Source organism: Xyrauchen texanus, chromosome 10 (assembly GCF_025860055.1).
Source record: "Xyrauchen texanus isolate HMW12.3.18 chromosome 10, RBS_HiC_50CHRs, whole genome shotgun sequence".
NCBI classification, from domain to species: Eukaryota; Metazoa; Chordata; class Actinopteri; order Cypriniformes; family Catostomidae; genus Xyrauchen; species Xyrauchen texanus.
This window is the reverse complement of record NC_068285.1, coordinates 23,232,675-23,252,667: the sequence shown is the minus strand read 5'-3', so window position 1 is coordinate 23,252,667 and position 19,993 is coordinate 23,232,675. Positions and strand designations below refer to the sequence as shown.

The window sequence follows — 19,993 nt, the reverse complement described above, 5'->3', positions numbered from 1 at the left end:
ATGTTAGAGGGTGAATGGCCAAATCGCTCTGATTGCCGCACACAGCAGCTGAACAGAATGTGTGAGCCGCTTACTGTGCTTATGCTGGACTGCTCGCAGACAGCATGGACAGGCTGTTCTGTGAGTGACTTCCCGATTGAGGTGAATGGGGAAAGAGTCACGTCTGTTAAGTGATGCACAAGCATAGGCACGGGCACGGGACTTACATACAGAGAAGTGTTTGCTGGCCGTGTGACAGAGCGGGCAGAGAATGGGCGCGCGCATGTATTCGTGAGCGCATTTATTGACTCTAACACTCGAGTGGTTCGTAACCGCTTTTGAGTGTGCTCTGATGGGGACACGGAACGTGTAATGCTTGTGTGTAGAGGTGAACACTAGATCGTGGGCACATTTTCTACACATAAGGCTGGTCGTGGTGACAGAGCGGCCAGAGAATGGGCGCGCGCACGGATTCGTGGGTGCGTTTATTAACCCTAACACTCGAGCGGGTCGTAACCGCTTTATGTGAGTGTGCTCTGATAGGGACACGGGACGTGTAATGCTTGTGTGTAGGGGTGAACACTGAATCGTGGGCACATTTTCTACACATAAGGCTTTATTTTAGGCGCCGTGGAAACGGCGTTTGAGTGCAGGCAAGCGGGTAATATCACCGGCTTGTTGGCTGCTGAATCCACCACTGCAGTAGCCTGAGAGAAGGGGACTGACAGGGGCGTACGGGACTTACATACAGCTGGCCGTGTGACAGAGCGGGCAGAGGAGGGCATGCGCGACGGGCTCGTGGGCGCGTTATTAACTCTAACACTCGAGCGGTCGTAACCGCTTATGTGAGTGTGCTCTGATAGGGACACGGGATGTGTAATGCTTGTGTGTAGGGGTGAGCACTGGATTGTGGGCACATTTTCTACACATAAGGCATGTTTACTCTTTACAAGATTTCTTTGGGTCGCCGTGAAAACGGAGTTTGAGTGCAGGCAAACGGGTAGTATCACCGGCTTGTTGGCTGCTGAATCCACCACTGCAGTAGCCTGAGAGAAGGGGACTGACAGGGGCTAAGCTTTGACGGTGGTCCGGCCGTGGCGGGACTGAGCCGTCGTTTTCTCAACAACGCTAGGAGGACTTCGGTTGCTCAGGTTTCAGTACAATCTTAGGCCGAGGCCCGCAGGGGGCGGCTGTCTGAGCGCTGATCGAGGGCGGCCGCCCTGTCGACGCTGAGAAGTCTGGCTTGTTGAGCTGGGCGCTGTGAAGAGGCTCGTGCAGGAGGCTGGTCACGTGGGCGGCCTGCAGAGGAGCTAGCGCGACGAGGCAGAAAGAGATTCATGGCTTGGGCTTCGAGAACGGTCAACAATGCCACTCACCGCGGAACCGAAGAGACCGGACAGAGAGAGCGGCGCGTAGTGCGTTCAGCTTCTCCCAAGTCGGCTAGTCAGATCTGAAACAGCCTCTGTCTGTAAGACGGCCATGGAATGCAGAGCAGATGCGGCTTGGCCGGCGGCGGTATAGGCGCGGCCAACACAGGCGGAAGTAGTTCTGCAGACCTTAGACGGGAGCACCAGCTTAGACCGCCATCTCGCGGAGGGCGGGCAAAGGTGCGGCGTGGAGTCTGTTGGGAGCCTGTTCAGGGGGCGGTGACCACTTGAGCCCGAGGCGGTCGACGGCCTGTGTGAGGAGGCGCATTAGTTCCCCTTCGACTCCGGCGCGGGTCCTGCTGGATTCCTGGGCCGAGGAGGAGGCGTGTGAGCCTGACCACTCCTCGCTGTCCGAAGCCATGATGGAACAGCCCTTATCCTCCGCTTCTTCGTCCGAGATGGCAGCAGAGCAGCCGCTCGGCGGCAACTGCGCGTCCCGAGTGGGCGGGGAGGGTGAAGGCGATGCTCGAGGGAGGGGCTCCGGCGAGGCAACCGCTTCTACCACTGGTTCCGGCAGCCTTTGAGAGCGGCGCTTTTACTGCGCGGCTGAATGGAAGGCGCGGCGGCTTCGGTCCTGAGCGCTTCGAGTCGAGCCCGCAGGGTCGACATCGGAAGCTCCTCGCAGAGATCACATCCGCCTTCAGCGAGGGCGAGCTCTGCATGCCCCAGTCCCAGGCAGAGAGCGCAGATGACGTGGCAGTCTCCGGTGCTGAGAGGGGCGCGGCATGAGGCGCAAGTGGAGCGAGGCATCTTTAAAAAGACGCTCGTACTCTTTTGTGAAGTTCATAAGAACTAGCTTGCTTTAAAAAGGATACGTCGCCGGATGGAGTAGCTCGCAGGACGGCTGAAGGTGGCGAAGACGGCCGGCTTCTTCGAGCGCTGTCCACGCTTGCTTGATGCCCCTCGAACGGCGACGCGGCTTCCAGTTCAGAGATGCGAAGAGCTTCGCTGAAGAGATGAAAATCAGGGTTCCAGCCTACGAACTACGCTTATATGCACTCTAGTCACGCCCATTTTGGCGGGCTTTGTTGCAGTGAGCGCGCGACGCCTCTCATTGGATGCGAGTTCAGCCCAAGCTCGTCTATAGGCTGCAGCAGTTGCCGCAGAGCAACCTATGAGCTCGCTAGCTAGCCCGCTCAAGGTCTGCAGCTGCCGCACTGCGTTGACAATGGATACAAAAATTAAGGATAATTTTTTGACTTCAATATCTCAGAAAAGATGAATCTTTCCCATAGCGTAAACTAGCTTACGCAATACGAGAGAACCTCTCGTAAGAGAAACTGAATATCATCAAAAGACTAATCAAATTTTTGTTTTCGTTATATCATCCAACCATAACACTACAGGGTTAGAGACAGTATTTTTGTCCAGTAATTTTACCCCACTCATTATAAAAAGCCATCCGTATTCATTCAGAACCCTTTACAAACAATCTAAATTACAATCCACTAATTTATAGGCTGAAATCCTTGTATAAAGTATTTATTATGAACAATGATTCAGACTGATGGATTAAAAACACAAGGACACTGCAATCAAACAATCCAATCAAAGTTTAGTCATACAGGCTTATGAAAAAAAAAAAAACTCACATCTTCAGTCTATTTTCTCACAATAACAGTGAATTCAAGAGCTCCTTCAAGAGCTCCTTCTCAAGTACCAAAGAGTGTACAAACACACCAATGCCCACCCCCCTTTTCTACAGAGAGTCAGTGGCTCAGTGCACAAAATCTCTTTTTTTCTTTCTCCCATTAAAGGGCACCACCATACTTAGACTATTAAAGGCACAGGAAGAAACTTGAGCTCACTGAATCAGAATGGGATGAAAAACATTGAAAATGCCAGTGATTGAGCTGTTCTTGCACACTAGAGTACACTCACATCTTTCCTGCATTTTTACAACTAATTTCCTTTAAAGAAAAAGATCAACCAAAAATTGCAATGGCCATTATTTATTCACCCTTATTTTCAACCCCATATGGTTTTCTTACATAATGCTGAACACAAAATTAAACTAAACGTTTTAAAGAATATCCCAGTCCATCGTTTTAAAATAAAGGCAGGTTCTGTCAACTTGATTGAATTTTGATATAAAACTGAAATGAAATGACTCGCTCCACTGTGAACACACTTCTCTCATAGTGCTCGTAAGAGCACAATGCACTTCAAAACTTTCACTGAAAAATTTACAATTTCTTGTTGTTCCTCAACAAAACCTATTGTATGCCTGAAATAGTCTTGCAATATAACAATGCAATATAATGAGTTGCATGGACTACTTTGATGATATATTTTGGTCCTTTTTTAGCATTAAAATAAGTCTCCATTGTATTGTAAATACATGCTGTGAAACTCATTAAAAGATAATTTGTTTTCCATGGAAAAAAGGAAAATCATAGCAGTTTGGATTGACATGAGGGTGTGTAAACTCTAAAAGAATTTTCATTTTTGGGTGAATTATTCCTTTCACTAATCCCCAAGGACAATATGGCAGGTGTGTAGAATGAGGCATTGGGCACAGGGGTCCTTTGCAACAATTCTATGTGACAAAGGCTCAGCTGCCTCTAGCACACTCTATTCAAAGCTATTGGTCTTGCACAGTGTTTTTTGTGGGGATGTGTGGAGCTTATGTAAAATCTCTCTAAGCCATGTTTGGTGCTTGAAAAAAACTTTGACTGTTTGTGTGGGTGTAGGATTCTGAGTATATGCTTTCCTTTCCATTTACAGCATTAAAAAATAGCAGTTAGAAGGCTGGGTGCTGTACTACATTTGTTATAAAATGAGCATGTTCGGTCTCATCTCCACAGTGAGTCTTAAGTCTCTTCTGTTGAGCCTCAGTGTACCCATTCCTGTTTAAGGACCTAACACAGCACAACACAACCAGATAGGGGTTCCTGCAGTTTATGTCTACGTGTGTGCACCTCCATACATATCTCGGCACTCTGCAATCTCAAAAAAGAACAGTACTCACAGATCAAATATACACCTCACAGATATCGGGTACAAGATTAAATGGATAGTGCACCCACAAAAAGATGATGTTAGACTGAATGATAGCCTTAGTCACTATTTACTTTCACTGACAGCAAAATAATTGCACAAGAAGCCAAAGCAGGACAAATTATCTAATGCTGTTGGAATATCAGCACTCTCTGAACGTTGCATATTTGTCCAATCACATTAGAGGACTGGAACTAGCTTTTGTATAATGTCACAAAATCCAGTATATTGTTATTTTTTTCTACCTCAGGAGGGAATGAAGCATATGCCGTTTGATACTTAACCAAAGAGCAAGTTTAATTTAACTAGGCAGAGTTGCCTGATGATGTCACTGCTATAGGTAAAAAGCCAATTAAGCAAGTGTTTTCTTGTGTCTACCCACACAAATGCTTTCTGCTTCTGTGTGATGTCCACAACTCTTTTATGCACTGTTGCAAGTGGCTTCTAATTATCTCCATTTTAATTCTCTGTATTGAAGTGATTACAAAATAAATAGAGCATTTTTTTTAAAGACATCGCTTGTTTCCAACTATAAAAATGACAATAATAAAAAACAACACAAAATGAAACAAAAAATGTTAGTTGGTCAATTTAAGCATATTTTTAGCCAATGGCTCTTAGCACTTTTAAAGGAAGAGTTCAACCATAACATTTTAATTCTGTCATCACTTACCCTCATGTCTTTCCAAACCCATATTTTGTTCTCTTTACCAAGCCAACCTGATTTTTTATTGGTCTTTTATGATACCTTTATGGTTGATGGACGAGGTGGAGGGTGTGGCTGGGCTGTGATGGTGCACGGCCGGCACTGAATCAGCTGATCAGTAAGAGAGGGAGATTAAGGGGAGCTGGAGGCGCCGATTTGGGAGAGAGAGAGACGCACGCAGCCACACTGCATGTGTGTCTGTGTTTGTTTTATGTTGAGTTTTATCATTGAACATTATGCTTACTGTTCAGCCGGTTCCCCCCTCCACCTTGCCCAACCTTTTCCTGTTACAGTGGTACCGAAACCCGACAGGGACGAGGGATGCGCTGTCGCGGTGTCCTCACCACTGCCATCCGCCAGGGGATCAGCCGCGGCTGTCTGCCAGGGGACGGAGGGTCCGCTGCCATCCGCCGGGGGATGAGCGTGCTGGCGTCCGCCAGAGGGCGACAGCGGCGTAGACGTTTAGGACCAGGTGACAGCGCATCCGGGAGCCGGCGAGAAATTCTTATCTCTCCCCTCACTCTGTGTCTCTGCTCACTCTTTCCCTCTCCCCATGCCTCTCCTCATCTCTCCCCCGGGTTCACAGGAGGTGGGGTGGACAACTGGCTGACGGAATGGCCGGAAGGGCAGCGTCTCCCCTCCAGAGGGAGTAAATCAGTCCGGTGGCGCTCCGGTTGGGGGAGGAGTGTGATGAGGAGGAGGGCATGGCTGGGCTGTGATGCGTGTCCTTATGTTTTATGTTGTTTTAATTTAAATGTGCAGACCCAGGTGATTGATGTGACTGTCCTACCTGAGCAAAAGGGCATAGGCACGCTCCAATGGCCGTTGAGCTGGCAGGTGCGTGAGGACTCGCCCTTCAGTTGCCGACCACCCGTACAGCTGTAGCGCACTGTGGCACCAAATGTGAATTTGTCCCCACTCAGCATTCCATTGGGAGGAGATCCAGGGTGTCCGCAGTCCACCACTATCCACAACACATGCAGAAGCACAAATGAGCAAACATAGTTACTGGATCGGCTAACATTCCTTCAGTACACGTTTAAAGTTGAGTATGATAATACTACAACATAAAATACTTGAAGCTTCTCTTTACTTTTAATAATATCATTGCTCTAGTTGATCCAGTGAATACAGTGCTAATTCAGCTTCCTGTAAGAACGCTCTAATCAGCACATTCTGAAAGTTTCATTTCTTCCTTTATCGCAAGCCTTAATTAATACATTCCTAAAGAATAGAGGAAAAACAACAGGAAAAAACCCATAGTTTGATTACAGATTACAAATTGCTGCATCAAGGAAATGCATCGGGATAGCACTTGTATTTCTTGGTGTCTGTTTTTCTCATTAACATGTATTTAATAGGGATATGGTATCTGATTGGTTGAACCTCTCATAAAATACTGCCTAAGTTTTACTGGTGTGAGAAAAAGCAGATAACAACCCCATATTTGTGGCAGGTATACAGGCAGGTTAATAACGTTGGCATTATTGTGTTAATGATAAAGTAAGATTGTTTTGTCTCTTTTATGCTCTGGATCATTTAATGCTTTGTTATCTGATGTTTCATGTAAGGTTATCTGTCTTTCAGTAATTGATATTAACGTAGTGTTTGTGTTTTATCTTTAAACTGGTTTTGGTTTAAACCAAACAACCAGCCATCAGCAATATAAAACATTATGGATTTTCTTTCTCTGTCTTTAAAAGGAATAGTTCAACCTAAAATGATAACTGTCATTATTTACTTACACTAATGTAACTGATTAGATTTACTGTGCTTTTATGTTGTTGTATTTTTTTTTGTCCTTTTTGGAGCTTGACAGCCCAAATTCACTATTTACCTTGATTATATGATGAAAAAAAATGTTAAGACTTCTAATCTTCTTTTGTGTTCCATGAAATAATAAAAGTTAGACAGTTTTGGAGCAACATTAGAGTAAGCAAATAATAACAGGATTTTCATTTTTGACCGAACTGTCCTAACTATTACCTCAATGGACGCACCATTGTGTTAGCACCCTAACCAGTGAACTCCAAAGGCAATATTGTTTTAACAAATCAATACAAATTCCAATGAAACAATCAAGTTATCTTGAAAGTCTTTTTTGTTTTTGTAGCAAATATAAGCATAGGCACAATGAAAAAAAGAAAAGAAAAAAAGACTGGATCTATTCCAGAAACAGCAAATATAAAAAATGTAAAACTAGAGGGAAACTGTTTAAGATTATCCAGACACATGAAGCAGAAGTAGCAACAGGGCGAAAGGACATTTCCAACAGCAGGGAGTCTTGTCAGGGCAGAATGTAAGCGAAGGCCCGTTGACTTTGCAGCTGCTGTGGAATGTTGCAGACAAGCCAATGTGTTTCAAAGGATGTTCCCACAAAGAACAGGTGTCAGAAAAAAATAATAATATTACTACTGAATCTGCCACATAAATCTGTATTCCACCTGTCTCTCAGTTACAACACTAATCTTAAGCATCGGGAAAGGTTCGTGCAACAAATTCCCCCCAATTACGGGACTAAATAGGTAATTAACACTGCAATACCACTGCCAAATTTCTGCTTTCATTCAAAGTTACCAGCAACTTACTTATACACTCAGGCAGTGGCTTGTCCCACTGACCCGTGGGTTGGCACATGAGGACAGGTGAGCCAAACAGGTAATAACCAGGGTTGCAGTCATAGAAGACCACTGTGCCAAAGGTGAAGTTTCCATGTTCTATCTTACTCTGCCTGATAGAGTTGGCTGGAATCCCAGGATCTGAGCAATTAATGACTGAACACAAGGAAGACAGGGAGGGAACAAGATATAGAAGAAGAGGGACATGTGTTATTTGGCAGAAGCACTAAGCATGTGCATGCAAATAGGTCAAATGTAATAAACTTGTTTGAACAACACATGCGAAATTGTGCTCTGTATTGTGAGCATTTGCCATGTCATATTATAAATTCCATTTTCAAATGTTTCGAATGAATGAATAAATAAGTGAATAAAAAAATAAATAATGTTCTGACACAATGAATCATAATAATGATATACCTTAAGAAACATTTCAGCAAAAATGAAACATTTAAATTTTTTTCTTACCCTCATGTCTTTCAAAATTTGTATGACTCAGTTCTTTTGTGGAACCCGAAAGGAGTTTTTTTTTAAAAAGCTGAATGCCTAAGCTGCTTTTCCATACAATGAAAGTGAATGGTGACTACAGTTGTCAAGCAACATTTTTCAAGGCAAGATTATCAGTGAAAAACTCAAATTTCAATATGCTCCTCACACAATGCAATCACAGAATACACAAGCCAGAATACTTGGTATATAGTCTACAAGTCACATTGGCTATGCTTACGATGCCTCTATGGCATCATAAACCTTTAGGAGCTTAACAACTTCTGGTCACCATTCATTTTAATTGTATGGAAAAGTGTGGTGTGAACATTCTGCTAAACATCTCCTTTTGTGTTCCATGGAAAAAAGAAAGACGTATGTGTTTTGAAAGATATGAGTGAGTAAATTATGACAGAATTTGTATTTTTCTCTTTAAAAAAGTAAGGATAACACTAATATACATTGTAATACAACAATCTTGTGTGCCGTTTAGTTCACCCTGTGTTACTATCATGTATCATTCAGTTATATACAGTAATAAGAGAGTGCATGCAGATTTACATATCACTGAACATCAGTGTTGGGTAAGTTACTCTAAAAAAGTAATTAATTACTAACTACTAATTACATCTTCAACAGTGTAATTAGATTACTGTACTAACTACTCTTTCTGAAAAGTAATTAAAATACTTAATACTAATTACTTTCTAAAACCCTTATCAACCTCGACCAGATGAAAAATACAAGGATGAAACTGTTCTTTTATTTCTTTCAAACGAATCATATAAAATAAAATAAATTATTCATGAACTGGCCAAAGAATTTAACCGGGACAGCATTAAATTAGAAAACATACATTTTAACATCAGATGTTACATTTCTATTATAAATTCACTATTGTTTTATATAGAATTGTTCTAGAGCCAATACAGTATTTACCGCAGTTACATCAAAAGTAACTATAATAAAATTACTGAAAAAGAGTAATCCCATACTTTACTTTTTAATTACAGTCATTAATTACACCCAACACTGCTGAACATGCTAAATCAAACTGAATATAATAGCCATATCTGACATACTGTAACAAGTATTTTCAGTTACTATTGTGCTTCCTAACAGGTATAATCAAAGGCTTTTTTTCAGGCATCAAAACCCACGCAAGGCAGCCACGTATGGTATAGTGCAGGTGCCATGGCAGCAGCAACCATCCTTCCTTACCCCCCGTGCACTGTGTTGCTTTTATTTTGGCAGGCGGTGGATCGGGCAAAGCTCCTTGTGAATAAAAGACTTAACTTTTTTCCCCACCTTTACACGTTGGTGGTGGTTGACTCCACTGTCGGTTGGCCTGACACTGGGCCCAAGAGGGGCCCTCCATCACGTAGCCCATGTTGCAGGAGAAGCTCACCACATCATTCAGGTTGAAGCCATTGCCTATGGTACGCCCATAGATGGGGCTCCCTGGGTGCCCACAACTGATAGCTAGAGATGAGAAGAGTAAGAGTTTTAGAATGGCATAGGCAAAACGCTAAAAATGTACTGTGTGAAACACTGTGGGATTATTTATTTATGTCTTGTTTTCCAGTAAAAATAACTATACATCATTAAAACAACACATTTACTTGAGCAGCAAAACTGCATAAGATAATAAGACTACATCTTGATTATTTATTTAGTTTTCTGTTGGTTGTATCTGGCTTTTTTGTTTGTTTTAAGCAGAAATTTAACACAATTTTAGCGAGTTCTATGCTTAAAACAAGGAAAAAAACAGGGACAAATCAATTTGCTAATGGGGTAAGAAAAATACATTGAATTCATAGGTATATTTTCTGAAAATAAGTCTTATTATCTGACACAATTGTGCTTCTTGTTGGCTTCCATCCTCTAAAAGATCATTGAGGAGACAATACATGAATAAAAGTGTGAATAAATGTTACATCAAATACTGGTCAAACAAAAATATTACAAAATATGATTTCTTTGCTGATTTTATATAACATCACACCACAATAGCTTGAGGCTGCCAACACTGGAAGTGTTGAAGCTGCATGTCATCACTAACCACTGACCAATCAGCTGCATGCTTGAGGCTAAACTTATTTTTTTAAATAAAAAAATATGTCAGGTTGGGTTGACTTAATTTTTGTATATTGCATGACATTTAATAGGCCTAAATGCTCAATCAGTACCAGACTCTACCATTGAGCTGACATTTGATGCATATTGCGCATGTAAATGGCAAGAGCTCGCTAAAATTGACAGTTCTAATCTCTATCAGTCCGCCTGTAAATAAAGTTGTATTTATAAGGTATCGGGTTGGTACAATGAGCACATACAGGTGAAACTCGAAAAATTAGAATATCGTGCAAAAGTTCATTAATTTCAGTAATTCAACTTAAAAGGTGAAACTAATATATTATATAGACTCATTACAAGCAAAGTAAGATATTTCAAGCCTTTATTTGATATAATTTTGATGATTATGGCTTACAGCTTATGAAAACCCCAAATTCAGAATCTCAGAAAATTAGAATATTGTGAAAAGGTTCAGTATTGTAGGCTCAAAGTGTCACACTCTAATCAGCTAAACACCTGCAAAGGGTTCCTGAGCCTTTAAATGGTCTCTCAGTCTGGTTCAGTTGAATTCACAATCATGGGGAAGACTGCTGACCTGACAGTTGTGCAGAAAACCATCATTGACACCCTCCACAAGGAGGAAAAGCCTCAAAAGGTAATTGCAAAAGAAGTTGGATGTTCTCAAAGTGCTGTATCAAAGCACATTAATAGAAAGTTAAGTGGAAGGGAAAAGTGTGGAAGAAAAAGGTGCACAAGCAGCAGGGATGACCGTAGCCTGGAGAGGATTGTCAGGAAAAGGCCATTCAAATGTGTGGGGGAGCTTCACAAGGAACGGACTGAGGCTGGAGTTACTGCATCAAGAGCCACCACACACAGACGGGTCCTGGACACGGGCTTCAAATGTCAAATGTCTTACCTGGGCTAAAGAAAAAAAGAACTGGTCTGTTGCTCAGTGGTCCAAAGTCCTCTTTTCTGATGAGAGCAAATTTTGCATCTCATTTGGAAACCAAGGTCCCAGAGTCTGGAGGAAGAATGGAGAGGCACACAATCCAAGATGCTTGAAGTCCAGTGTGAAGTTTTCACAGTCTGTGTTGGTTTGGGGAGCCATGTCATCGGCTGGTGTTGGTCCACTGTGCTTTATTAAGTCCAGAGTCAACGCAGCCGTCTACCGGGACATTTTAGAGCACTTCATGCTTCCTTCAGCAGACAAGCTTTATGGAGATGCTGACTTCATTTTCCAGCAGGACTTGGCACCTGCCCACACTGCCAAAAGTACCAAAACCTGGTTCAATGACCATGGTATTACTGTGCTTGATTGGCCAGCAAACTCGCCTGACCTGAACCCCATAGAGAATCTATGGGGCATTGCCAAGAGAAAGATGAGAGACATGAGACCAAACAATGCAGAAGAGCTGAAGGCCGCTATTGAAGCATCTTGGTCTTCCATAACACCTCAGCAGTGCCACAGGCTGATAGCATCCATGCCACGCCGCATTGAGGCAGTAATTAATGCAAAAGGGGCCCAAACCAAGTACTGAGTACATATGCATGATTATACTTTTCAGAGGGCCGACATTTCTGTATTTAAAATCCTTTTTTTTATTGATTTCATGTAATATTCTAATTTTCTGAGATTCTGAATTTGGGGTTTTCATAAGCTGTAAGCCATAATCATCAAAATTATATCAAATAAAGGCTTGAAATATCTTACTTTGCTTGTAATGAGTCTATATAATATATTAGTTTCACCTTTTAAGTTGAATTACTGAAATTAATGAACTTTTGCACGATATTCTAATTTTTCCAGTTTCACCTGTATAAAGAAAATGTCATCACATTTTTGACAGAGTTTTATTTGATCAATTTTATTTATTTTTATTTTTTTTATAAAAAAAATATGCCACGTTGGGTTGACTTCATTTTTGTATATTGCGTGACATTTAATAGGCCTAAATGCTCAATCAGTACCAGACTCTACCATTGAGCTGACATTTGATGCATATTGCGCATGTAAATGGCAAGAGCTCGCTAAAATTCAGAGTTCCAATCTCTATCAGTCCGCCTGTAAATAAAGTTGAATTTATAAGGTATCGGGTTGGTACAATGAGCACATATAAAGAAAATGACATCAAATATGACATCAAATCAAATCAAGAGTTTTATTCGAGGTACTTATTTCCAATTTAACTAGATTTCCAAGAGCAGAATTGTATATTTCACTTTGTTTTGAGTTATGTCGGTGAAATATTTAGCACTTATTATTTTGGATAAATAAGCACTTGTTCACAAAGACTGCAGTGGCAATATTTCAATAATTATTTTCCCACACTGCTGGTGCATTGTTGTCGTATATCTACCAGATAATCCCCCCTAAGTGGCATCTGCAACAAAACAAACTGGTTGGTCTCTTTACATGACGGTCTGACAGTTTCTTCCTTACTTTGGCGAAATCCATACAAAACCACTTTCATTTGAAAACCTAGTTTTTAGTTTCCTAACATAATCATTTGCCAAAGTATGCATTAATGGAGAGCATTATCAAAATGCAAAATTTTCTGTGGAGTAAAACATGGTTCTAGTGTGGAGGAGAGGCTTAAATATAGCAAAATCAATATTAGTATTAGTGTGGACCTGGCCTAAGTTGCCGGTTCTTAGAACATGAAGCAGACTTCATACCACAACACAAATTTATGCTATAAATAATGTGTGCAGATTATCTCCAGAGTCTCTATAATTCTGACATATTAAGTCACAGTTTCTATTAATGTGAAGTTTCATTCTCTATTATGACACATTTGGAGGGTTTCTTTTCTAATATGTCTTCCAGGCTAGAGTGTTTTGTTCCTTATTGTGCATCTATTGTGCACTCATTAAAAGCCAATGTTAATTTGCATAATCACAGTTGTAATTTGTTTCTCTTCGCACAGACACAATTTCAATTTAATTTTATGATCTTCCACAACCCAAATTTCAAACCAAATAATTGCATGCAAAAATAGCTGAACATTTTCTCTCTTTGTAGACAGTGTAGATGTAACATAAACCTTTCATGTTTAAGTGGGGTAAACGATTAATACATCAATTATGTCAGCTGCCGTTGTTTAGATCCATTAAGGACTGAAATCAGAAATCCTTGCGCAACTTGTCTGTTATTAAATTGGCTCACTTCTCTTTTGCTTTATTCAGTTTCGGAAAGTGTGAGATGAATTTTTGATACCAAACAGCTCTGTGATTGTTTCAAAAGCAGTAATGTCTCGCAGAAGTTGCAATCACCATCATCAAAAGTGCATCCTAAATAGCCCTGTTATCATTCTTATTGGCTGCCATTCTCTAAAAGATCATTGAGCAGACAATACATGAATAAAAGTTTGAATAAAAGTTGCATCAATTACCGGTCAAGAAAAAACATATCTAAATATGATTTCTTTGCTGATTTTTTATAACATCACACCACAATAGCTTGAGGCTGCCTACACTGGAAGTGTTGAAGCTGAACGTCATCACTAACCACTGACCAATCAGCTGCATGCTTGATGCTACACTTCAGCAACAGTAAAACAAACCAAAAAAAATCAGTTGAAAATACATTAGAATAAAATACATTGGACTTTAAAATAAGTAACAGTCAGATGTTCAAAAATTGAAACAGGGCATCAACTGAAGATGAGCGCTTTCACTGTAGACAGCTCCACTGGTTCTATTTGAAGCCATTTATTTTTGACGCAAGACAAACGTCCAGTGTAAACAAGGTGTTAAAAGATGCTGCGTCAGATAGCTTTTAGTTCCAATAAAATGCAGGATCAGTACTTGACAAATTCATCTCACCCATGTTCCATAATAAATTCAAGACAAAATGCATTCGGTAACAATGTGTATCAATTCTGCAATCTTAGTTTTTGGCAACAGTTACTCCACTCTTTTCCCTATGGCTCTTTTTACCAGCTCATTTCCTTTTCATATTCTTCAAACAAATAAACACCCCCATTGAAATGAGGCAGACTTGCTGCAGTGTGTCTGATAAATGTGGACCTGGTGTGTCACTGTGCAGTGGGAGATGACAGTGATGGCACATTTGTAATGAAAATAACTCCGTAGACAGAGAGGGCTCTACAGGGAGATTATTTAAATGCCAGTGTCATTTAAGAAGGACAAACCATTTCTTGATGTAATTTACACTTTTATGCTTGTGTGCTATAGATTTGTTCCCCATGTCCTTTATATGGCAGCAGTTAAAAACTCAAACACAAGAATGTGCCCTCTGTAAACAGCATCTTACTGATTCTGGCAGAACTCACAAAACTTGCTTTGCATTTGGGTGTCCTTAATATAAAATATATGCACAAGTAGTGGGCATGGTATAATGTGTTAATGTTCTAATTTTGTTATTTTATTTATGATTGATTGTACTAAATTAAATTGTTGATTTGACAGCCCTAGCAATATAACTGTGGTTGTATTTATTTATTTCAAATCAGTAGTTTTGTCTTGTTATCTAGAAAAAAAAAATCTAAACGTCTTTAAAAAGAGATGAATTAACATGAAAAGCAAAATTGTGCAAGAATAGAATAGATTAAAGTCTATTTTTCTTACCACATTGGCAATCTGTTTTTTTTTTTATTGTTTTCAGCCTCTACCTCACTAAACTTTGTTAGATTGTTTTTCTTGAACGATCAAGAAATTAACTTAATTCATGATATATTATCTGAAAACAAGCCTTAGTATTTAAGCTATTATGTAATTTTTTCTTCTCAAGTCAATCATTTTTTTCCTTAGCACCTCTGTCTTAAATAATTCAGTCAGTGGTTTAGTAATTTTCCACAGCTTGTCTGAGAGAGGAAGGCAGTTAGTCCCAAACTCACGGACGCAGATGGGCAGCTGTCCGGACCAGTTGTGGTCTTGTTGGCAGATGCGCACAGAGGAGCCAATGAGGCGAAAGCCGGAGATGCACTGGTACACGACTGTGTCTCTGTAGCCAAAGTTCTCTCCAATCACCTGACCGTTGACGATCTGTTCAGGCACACCACAGTGGCCAGCTGAGGGTAGAGGAATGAGAAGAGAGAATCATTAAAGTGAAAGGTCTGAGCAGACACTGAGTTACGCAGCTCTACTGAAGAGACACATTAAAATATTAACATCCAATGCTTTTAGAGAGACACGTCTGCAGTAATTAAGTGTTTACTAAGTGTTAATTCAGTAACTTCAATGGAACAGGAGGAACACATTGAGGTGTCTGATGTACCTCACACACGCAAAAAATATTTTCTTTATCAGTATTCTTAGTCTTGTTTTCCAGTAAACATATCGAAACATCTTTAAAACAGTCACATTTTGTAAAACTGGGTAAGATAATAAGACCTGATTTCAGTAAAAATTTCTTGAATAAAGTTTATTTTGTAACTTTATAATATGGTTCTATTTGTTAACATTATATATAAATATACTGTATATATACTACCAGTCAAACTTTTGAAACACTTGGCTGAAATGTTTCTCATGAACTTAACAATCTTTTGATCTGAAGACGTATGTTTAAATGTTTGAAATATAAAAATATAACTGTGCTACCATATAAATTTAATTATAAAACAAAATTTTTATAAAAAAATAAGTTTTGAAATCTATGACTTGGAACAAATAATAAAGAAAAGCAGCCAATAAGTGCCCAACATAGATGGGAACTCATTCAATACTGTTTAAAAAGCATCCCAGGGTGATACCTCAAGAAGTTGGCTGAGAAAATGTCAAGAGTACATGTCTGCAAATTCTAGCCTAAGGGTGACTACATTGAAGATGCTATAATATAACACAGTTTTGATAGTATTTGATATATATATATATATATATATATATATATATATATATATATATATATATATATATATATATATATATACACACACACTGAAGATTTCATACAAATGTGTAGAAGATTCAGGGGTGAAATGAATTGCAAAGAAAAAGTCACTTTTGAAATAGAAAAACTAAAAGAATAGGTTAGAGTGGTCAAAGAAACACAGACATTGGACAACAGATAATTGGAAAAGAGTGTTATGGATCTTAACCCCAATGAGCAAAAGCCATGGCACACTTTTCTAATTATCTGTGGGTGCATCTAGACTGTAAGCTGTGTGAGAAGTGCCCGATAAGACAGCCACATCTATGGCAAGTGCTACAGGAAGCGTGGGGTGAAATGTCACCTGAGTACCTTGACAAACTGACAGCTAGAATGCCAAGGATCTGCAAAGCAGCCATTGCTGCATGTGGAGGATTTTTTGATGAGAACTCTTTAAAGTTTTCTTCAAATTGTAATAGTAAATCTCCATGTCATTAATGTCCTGACTATACATAGTGATCAGTTGAGAGCAAAATCTGTACATTATTCCATACTTTTGGCTGCATATATATATATATGTGTGTGTGAGGAAAAATTGACAATGGATTGTTGAGTTAATGAAAAATAATTATATTATATTCTAATAATTCAACAGGCCGGAGTCCACACCTTAGTTACCACACCTTAAGACATTGTTCAGAGTTTAATCTCAAGATATTTTCAGGTTTTCAGGTCCCTAAAACTCTCACACCCATTTACAGGAAATAACAGCACACTTTAGAAAGTCTGTCAACCAATCAAAATCAAGCAGTTGTATAAATACATATATAAAATCAATATTTCAAATATCACAAATTGCTCAGGTAACTAACATAACCTAAAAGATGAATGTACTGTATGACAGAATCACCAAGCAATTAGGCTGATTTTCCAAGGTCACATTTAACAAGGTTGGAAAACTGGTGGGAAAAAATACCTCAAACAAGAACTGTACAGCAGTGAGTGCACATCACATTACCTAGGCAGCGTGTCACTGTTCCACTCCATAGACCCGAAGAAAGACACTCTCTCACTGTGGAGCCCACCAGCATATAGGCATTGTCACATGTAAATATGGCTGTGGCCCCAAAGGTGGTCTGAGTTCCAATTTTCTTCCCACTGGGAGGAGTAGCCAGATCCCCACATGAAATGACTGTGAAATAAAGGGAGAGGATAAGACAAAGAACAATCTGGCAGGTTAACACATTTGACTTACAGAGCCGAGCAGCTGGTGGTTTGCAGTTGAATCACACATTTCCCTTACTTTGGCAGTGGGGCCTCTCGTTCTTCCAGCTCCATGCCCCATTGGCCATACACTGAATGTGGGCAGGGCCCAGGCGGTAATAACCAGGATCGCAGGTAAAGATGATTTTGGTTCTGTACTCATAATGAGAACCGTTAACGATCCGCCAGCGTCCGTGTTCCAGTGAGAAAGACCCGATACTTGGGCAAACCACAACTGTGCAACAAACACACAAGCCAATATTCAGAAACACCCTGCCACCCAGGAGTACCTCATGTGACATTAAATCTGCCAACAAGATTAGTACTTAACACAGTTATTCACAATTTAGTTCTAAATCACAACATATTCAAAAGCGGTTTACCCCACAGAAGATATGAAAGACCTTAAACGGATAGTTAACCCAAAAATTTTAATTCTCTCATTATTTACTCACCCTCATGATATCCCAGGTGTGTATGACATTCTTTCTTCAGCAGAACATGTTGAAGAAAAATTTAAAAAATATGTTTTCTCACTAGGTCCTTAAAATGCAAGTGGATGGCGATTTCTCTTTTGAAGTTCCAAAAATCACAGACAGTCAGCATAAACCTCATCCATATGACTCCAGCTGTTAATGTGACAAGATCACTTTTGGTGCGAAAAAGATAAATATTTAAGCAATTTTTTTCAACTCTAAATCATCCTTCCGTTGTGCAGCGGTAAGCATGTGTGACGTAAACGCATTGACATTTGAAACACGCGAGAACTGACGCATGTGTGCACAGCTGGAAGAGCAGCACAGTTTACAAGTGAGGAGGAGGATAGTTGTACAGTAGCTTGGTTGGTTTTGGTTTAGATCTGTATTTATCTGTTTCTTAACTCACAATGGTGCTTTGTGTGCTTATCCTGGACGTCTCAACCGGGTGGAGAACATGAGATTACCTCTGTATCATGGCAATGTGAACATATCACACGAGAGGCCGCTTGAACTCCACCCTCTTGTGACGCATTCAGGAAGCTTTTGATTACAGTTAAAAAGTAATTAAATATTGATTGTTTTTCACATCAAAAGTAATCGTATCGCTTTAGAATACATTCATTGAAATGCTGGAGTAGTATCGTTTATGTTTTTGCTGACTGTCTGGGATTTTTGGAGCTTCAAAAAGAAGTCTCCATTCACTTACATTTTAAGGACCTACTGAGTCAAGATATTTTTCTTCAAATGTGTTCTAGTAAAAAGAGTTATATACACATGGGATATCATGAGGGTGAGTAAACAATAAGAGAATTTTCATTTTTGGGTGATCTAACCCTTTAACATTAACACATTTACAATACAGCCAAACCTCTTTGCACAGACCTTAATGGGTAGACGTTTCAAAACCTAGTAAGCTGCCTTGCTGTCTATTACCTAGTAGGGATGGGCATTTTGGCCAATTTGTCTACTCGAGTACTCAGACTAATTACTCAAGTACTCATCGAGTACTCAAGGGGCAATTAAATGTACATAACTGTATATATAATAATATATAATCTGGCTGCTGCATTGCATCTTGTTGTTCCAGTGTATTCTCTATTCATAATTATAGGCTGTTATAAAATGTACAAAAGAATGCATAATTAAAATATAATGCATCATATTTTGTCATTGTAAAGGGATTAATGGAAAGGAGGAGGCGAGAACCAGCTTGACAATATAAATAATTATTTAATATAAAACTGAACCAAAAAGACAAATACAGACACACAGGTGTCGGGAAGCTGCCCGTAAATCTCTCTCACTGTCGCACTGCCGTCTCCAGTCGGCCCTCTATGATGATATGTTTATCACGGTGCTTATTAGGGCACCGTGATACTCTAATAAGCATAAAAACACATAGCCCACACAAATATTGGGTAAAACATTATTTAAAAAAAAAATATTTCATTACTTATTTCAATTATTGCCTTTATTTTTAACTCTGAAGCAATTCCTGTTTCAGTAAGGTTACACATAGCTGATTCAGGAAACACTTTCTGAGTATTTTAGAACAGTGTTCCAGCATCATTAGCAAAAAAAAAAAAAAAAAAAAAACATACTCTAGAACTATTAATAGAACCACAAGTCATTGAAAATTATTCAGTCCTGGATTTAAAAAATAATTATTTATGGTTGGTTCTCAACCCTACCTAGAGTATGATGCCTTAAAATACTGTCTGCATAGGCAACTCACTAAGTTTTGAAACAGATCCCCTGTTTTGAAACAGCAGATATTAATGAAGGTTAAAGCTGATAGTGAGATTTCTGAAGCTTCTGTAGTAATCATCATGCAAAGCTTCAGTTGAGCATCCCTCTGTGTAGGTTGGCACTGTACCTGAGCAGCGAGGGACTTTGTTGTGGTTGCTCCAGGTGCCATCAGGCTGGCACACAGCGCTGGTCAACTCTTTGGAGGACAGCCGGTAACCATCGTTGCAGAAGTAGGTCACACGTGTTCCCACTGAGTAGTCTATGGCAAGCACTCCTCCGTTCATAGGAGCCTTGGGAACCCCACAGGAGACAGCTTATGGATGAAAACAAGACAGACATATGGGGCGTTAATTCATTATAAGTTTAAAATCTAATTG

General features: G+C 39.9%; 1 protein-coding gene across 1 annotated transcript in view; it reads right to left on the bottom strand.

Annotated features, from left to right (window-relative positions):
• LOC127650893 (CUB and sushi domain-containing protein 3-like) overlaps positions 1 to 19,993 on the bottom strand; it is a 686,283-nt gene that overhangs the window by 61,374 nt on the left and 604,916 nt on the right. The window contains exons 50-56 of the mRNA XM_052136534.1: positions 19,744 to 19,929; positions 17,429 to 17,623; positions 17,144 to 17,317; positions 15,152 to 15,325; positions 9,525 to 9,698; positions 7,701 to 7,886; positions 5,903 to 6,076 (exon numbers count right to left, since the gene is read on the bottom strand). Coding sequence (XP_051992494.1) covers positions 5,903 to 6,076; positions 7,701 to 7,886; positions 9,525 to 9,698; positions 15,152 to 15,325; positions 17,144 to 17,317; positions 17,429 to 17,623; positions 19,744 to 19,929 — 1,263 coding nt within the window. The remainder of the gene's footprint in view (positions 1 to 5,902; positions 6,077 to 7,700; positions 7,887 to 9,524; positions 9,699 to 15,151; positions 15,326 to 17,143; positions 17,318 to 17,428; positions 17,624 to 19,743; positions 19,930 to 19,993) is intronic.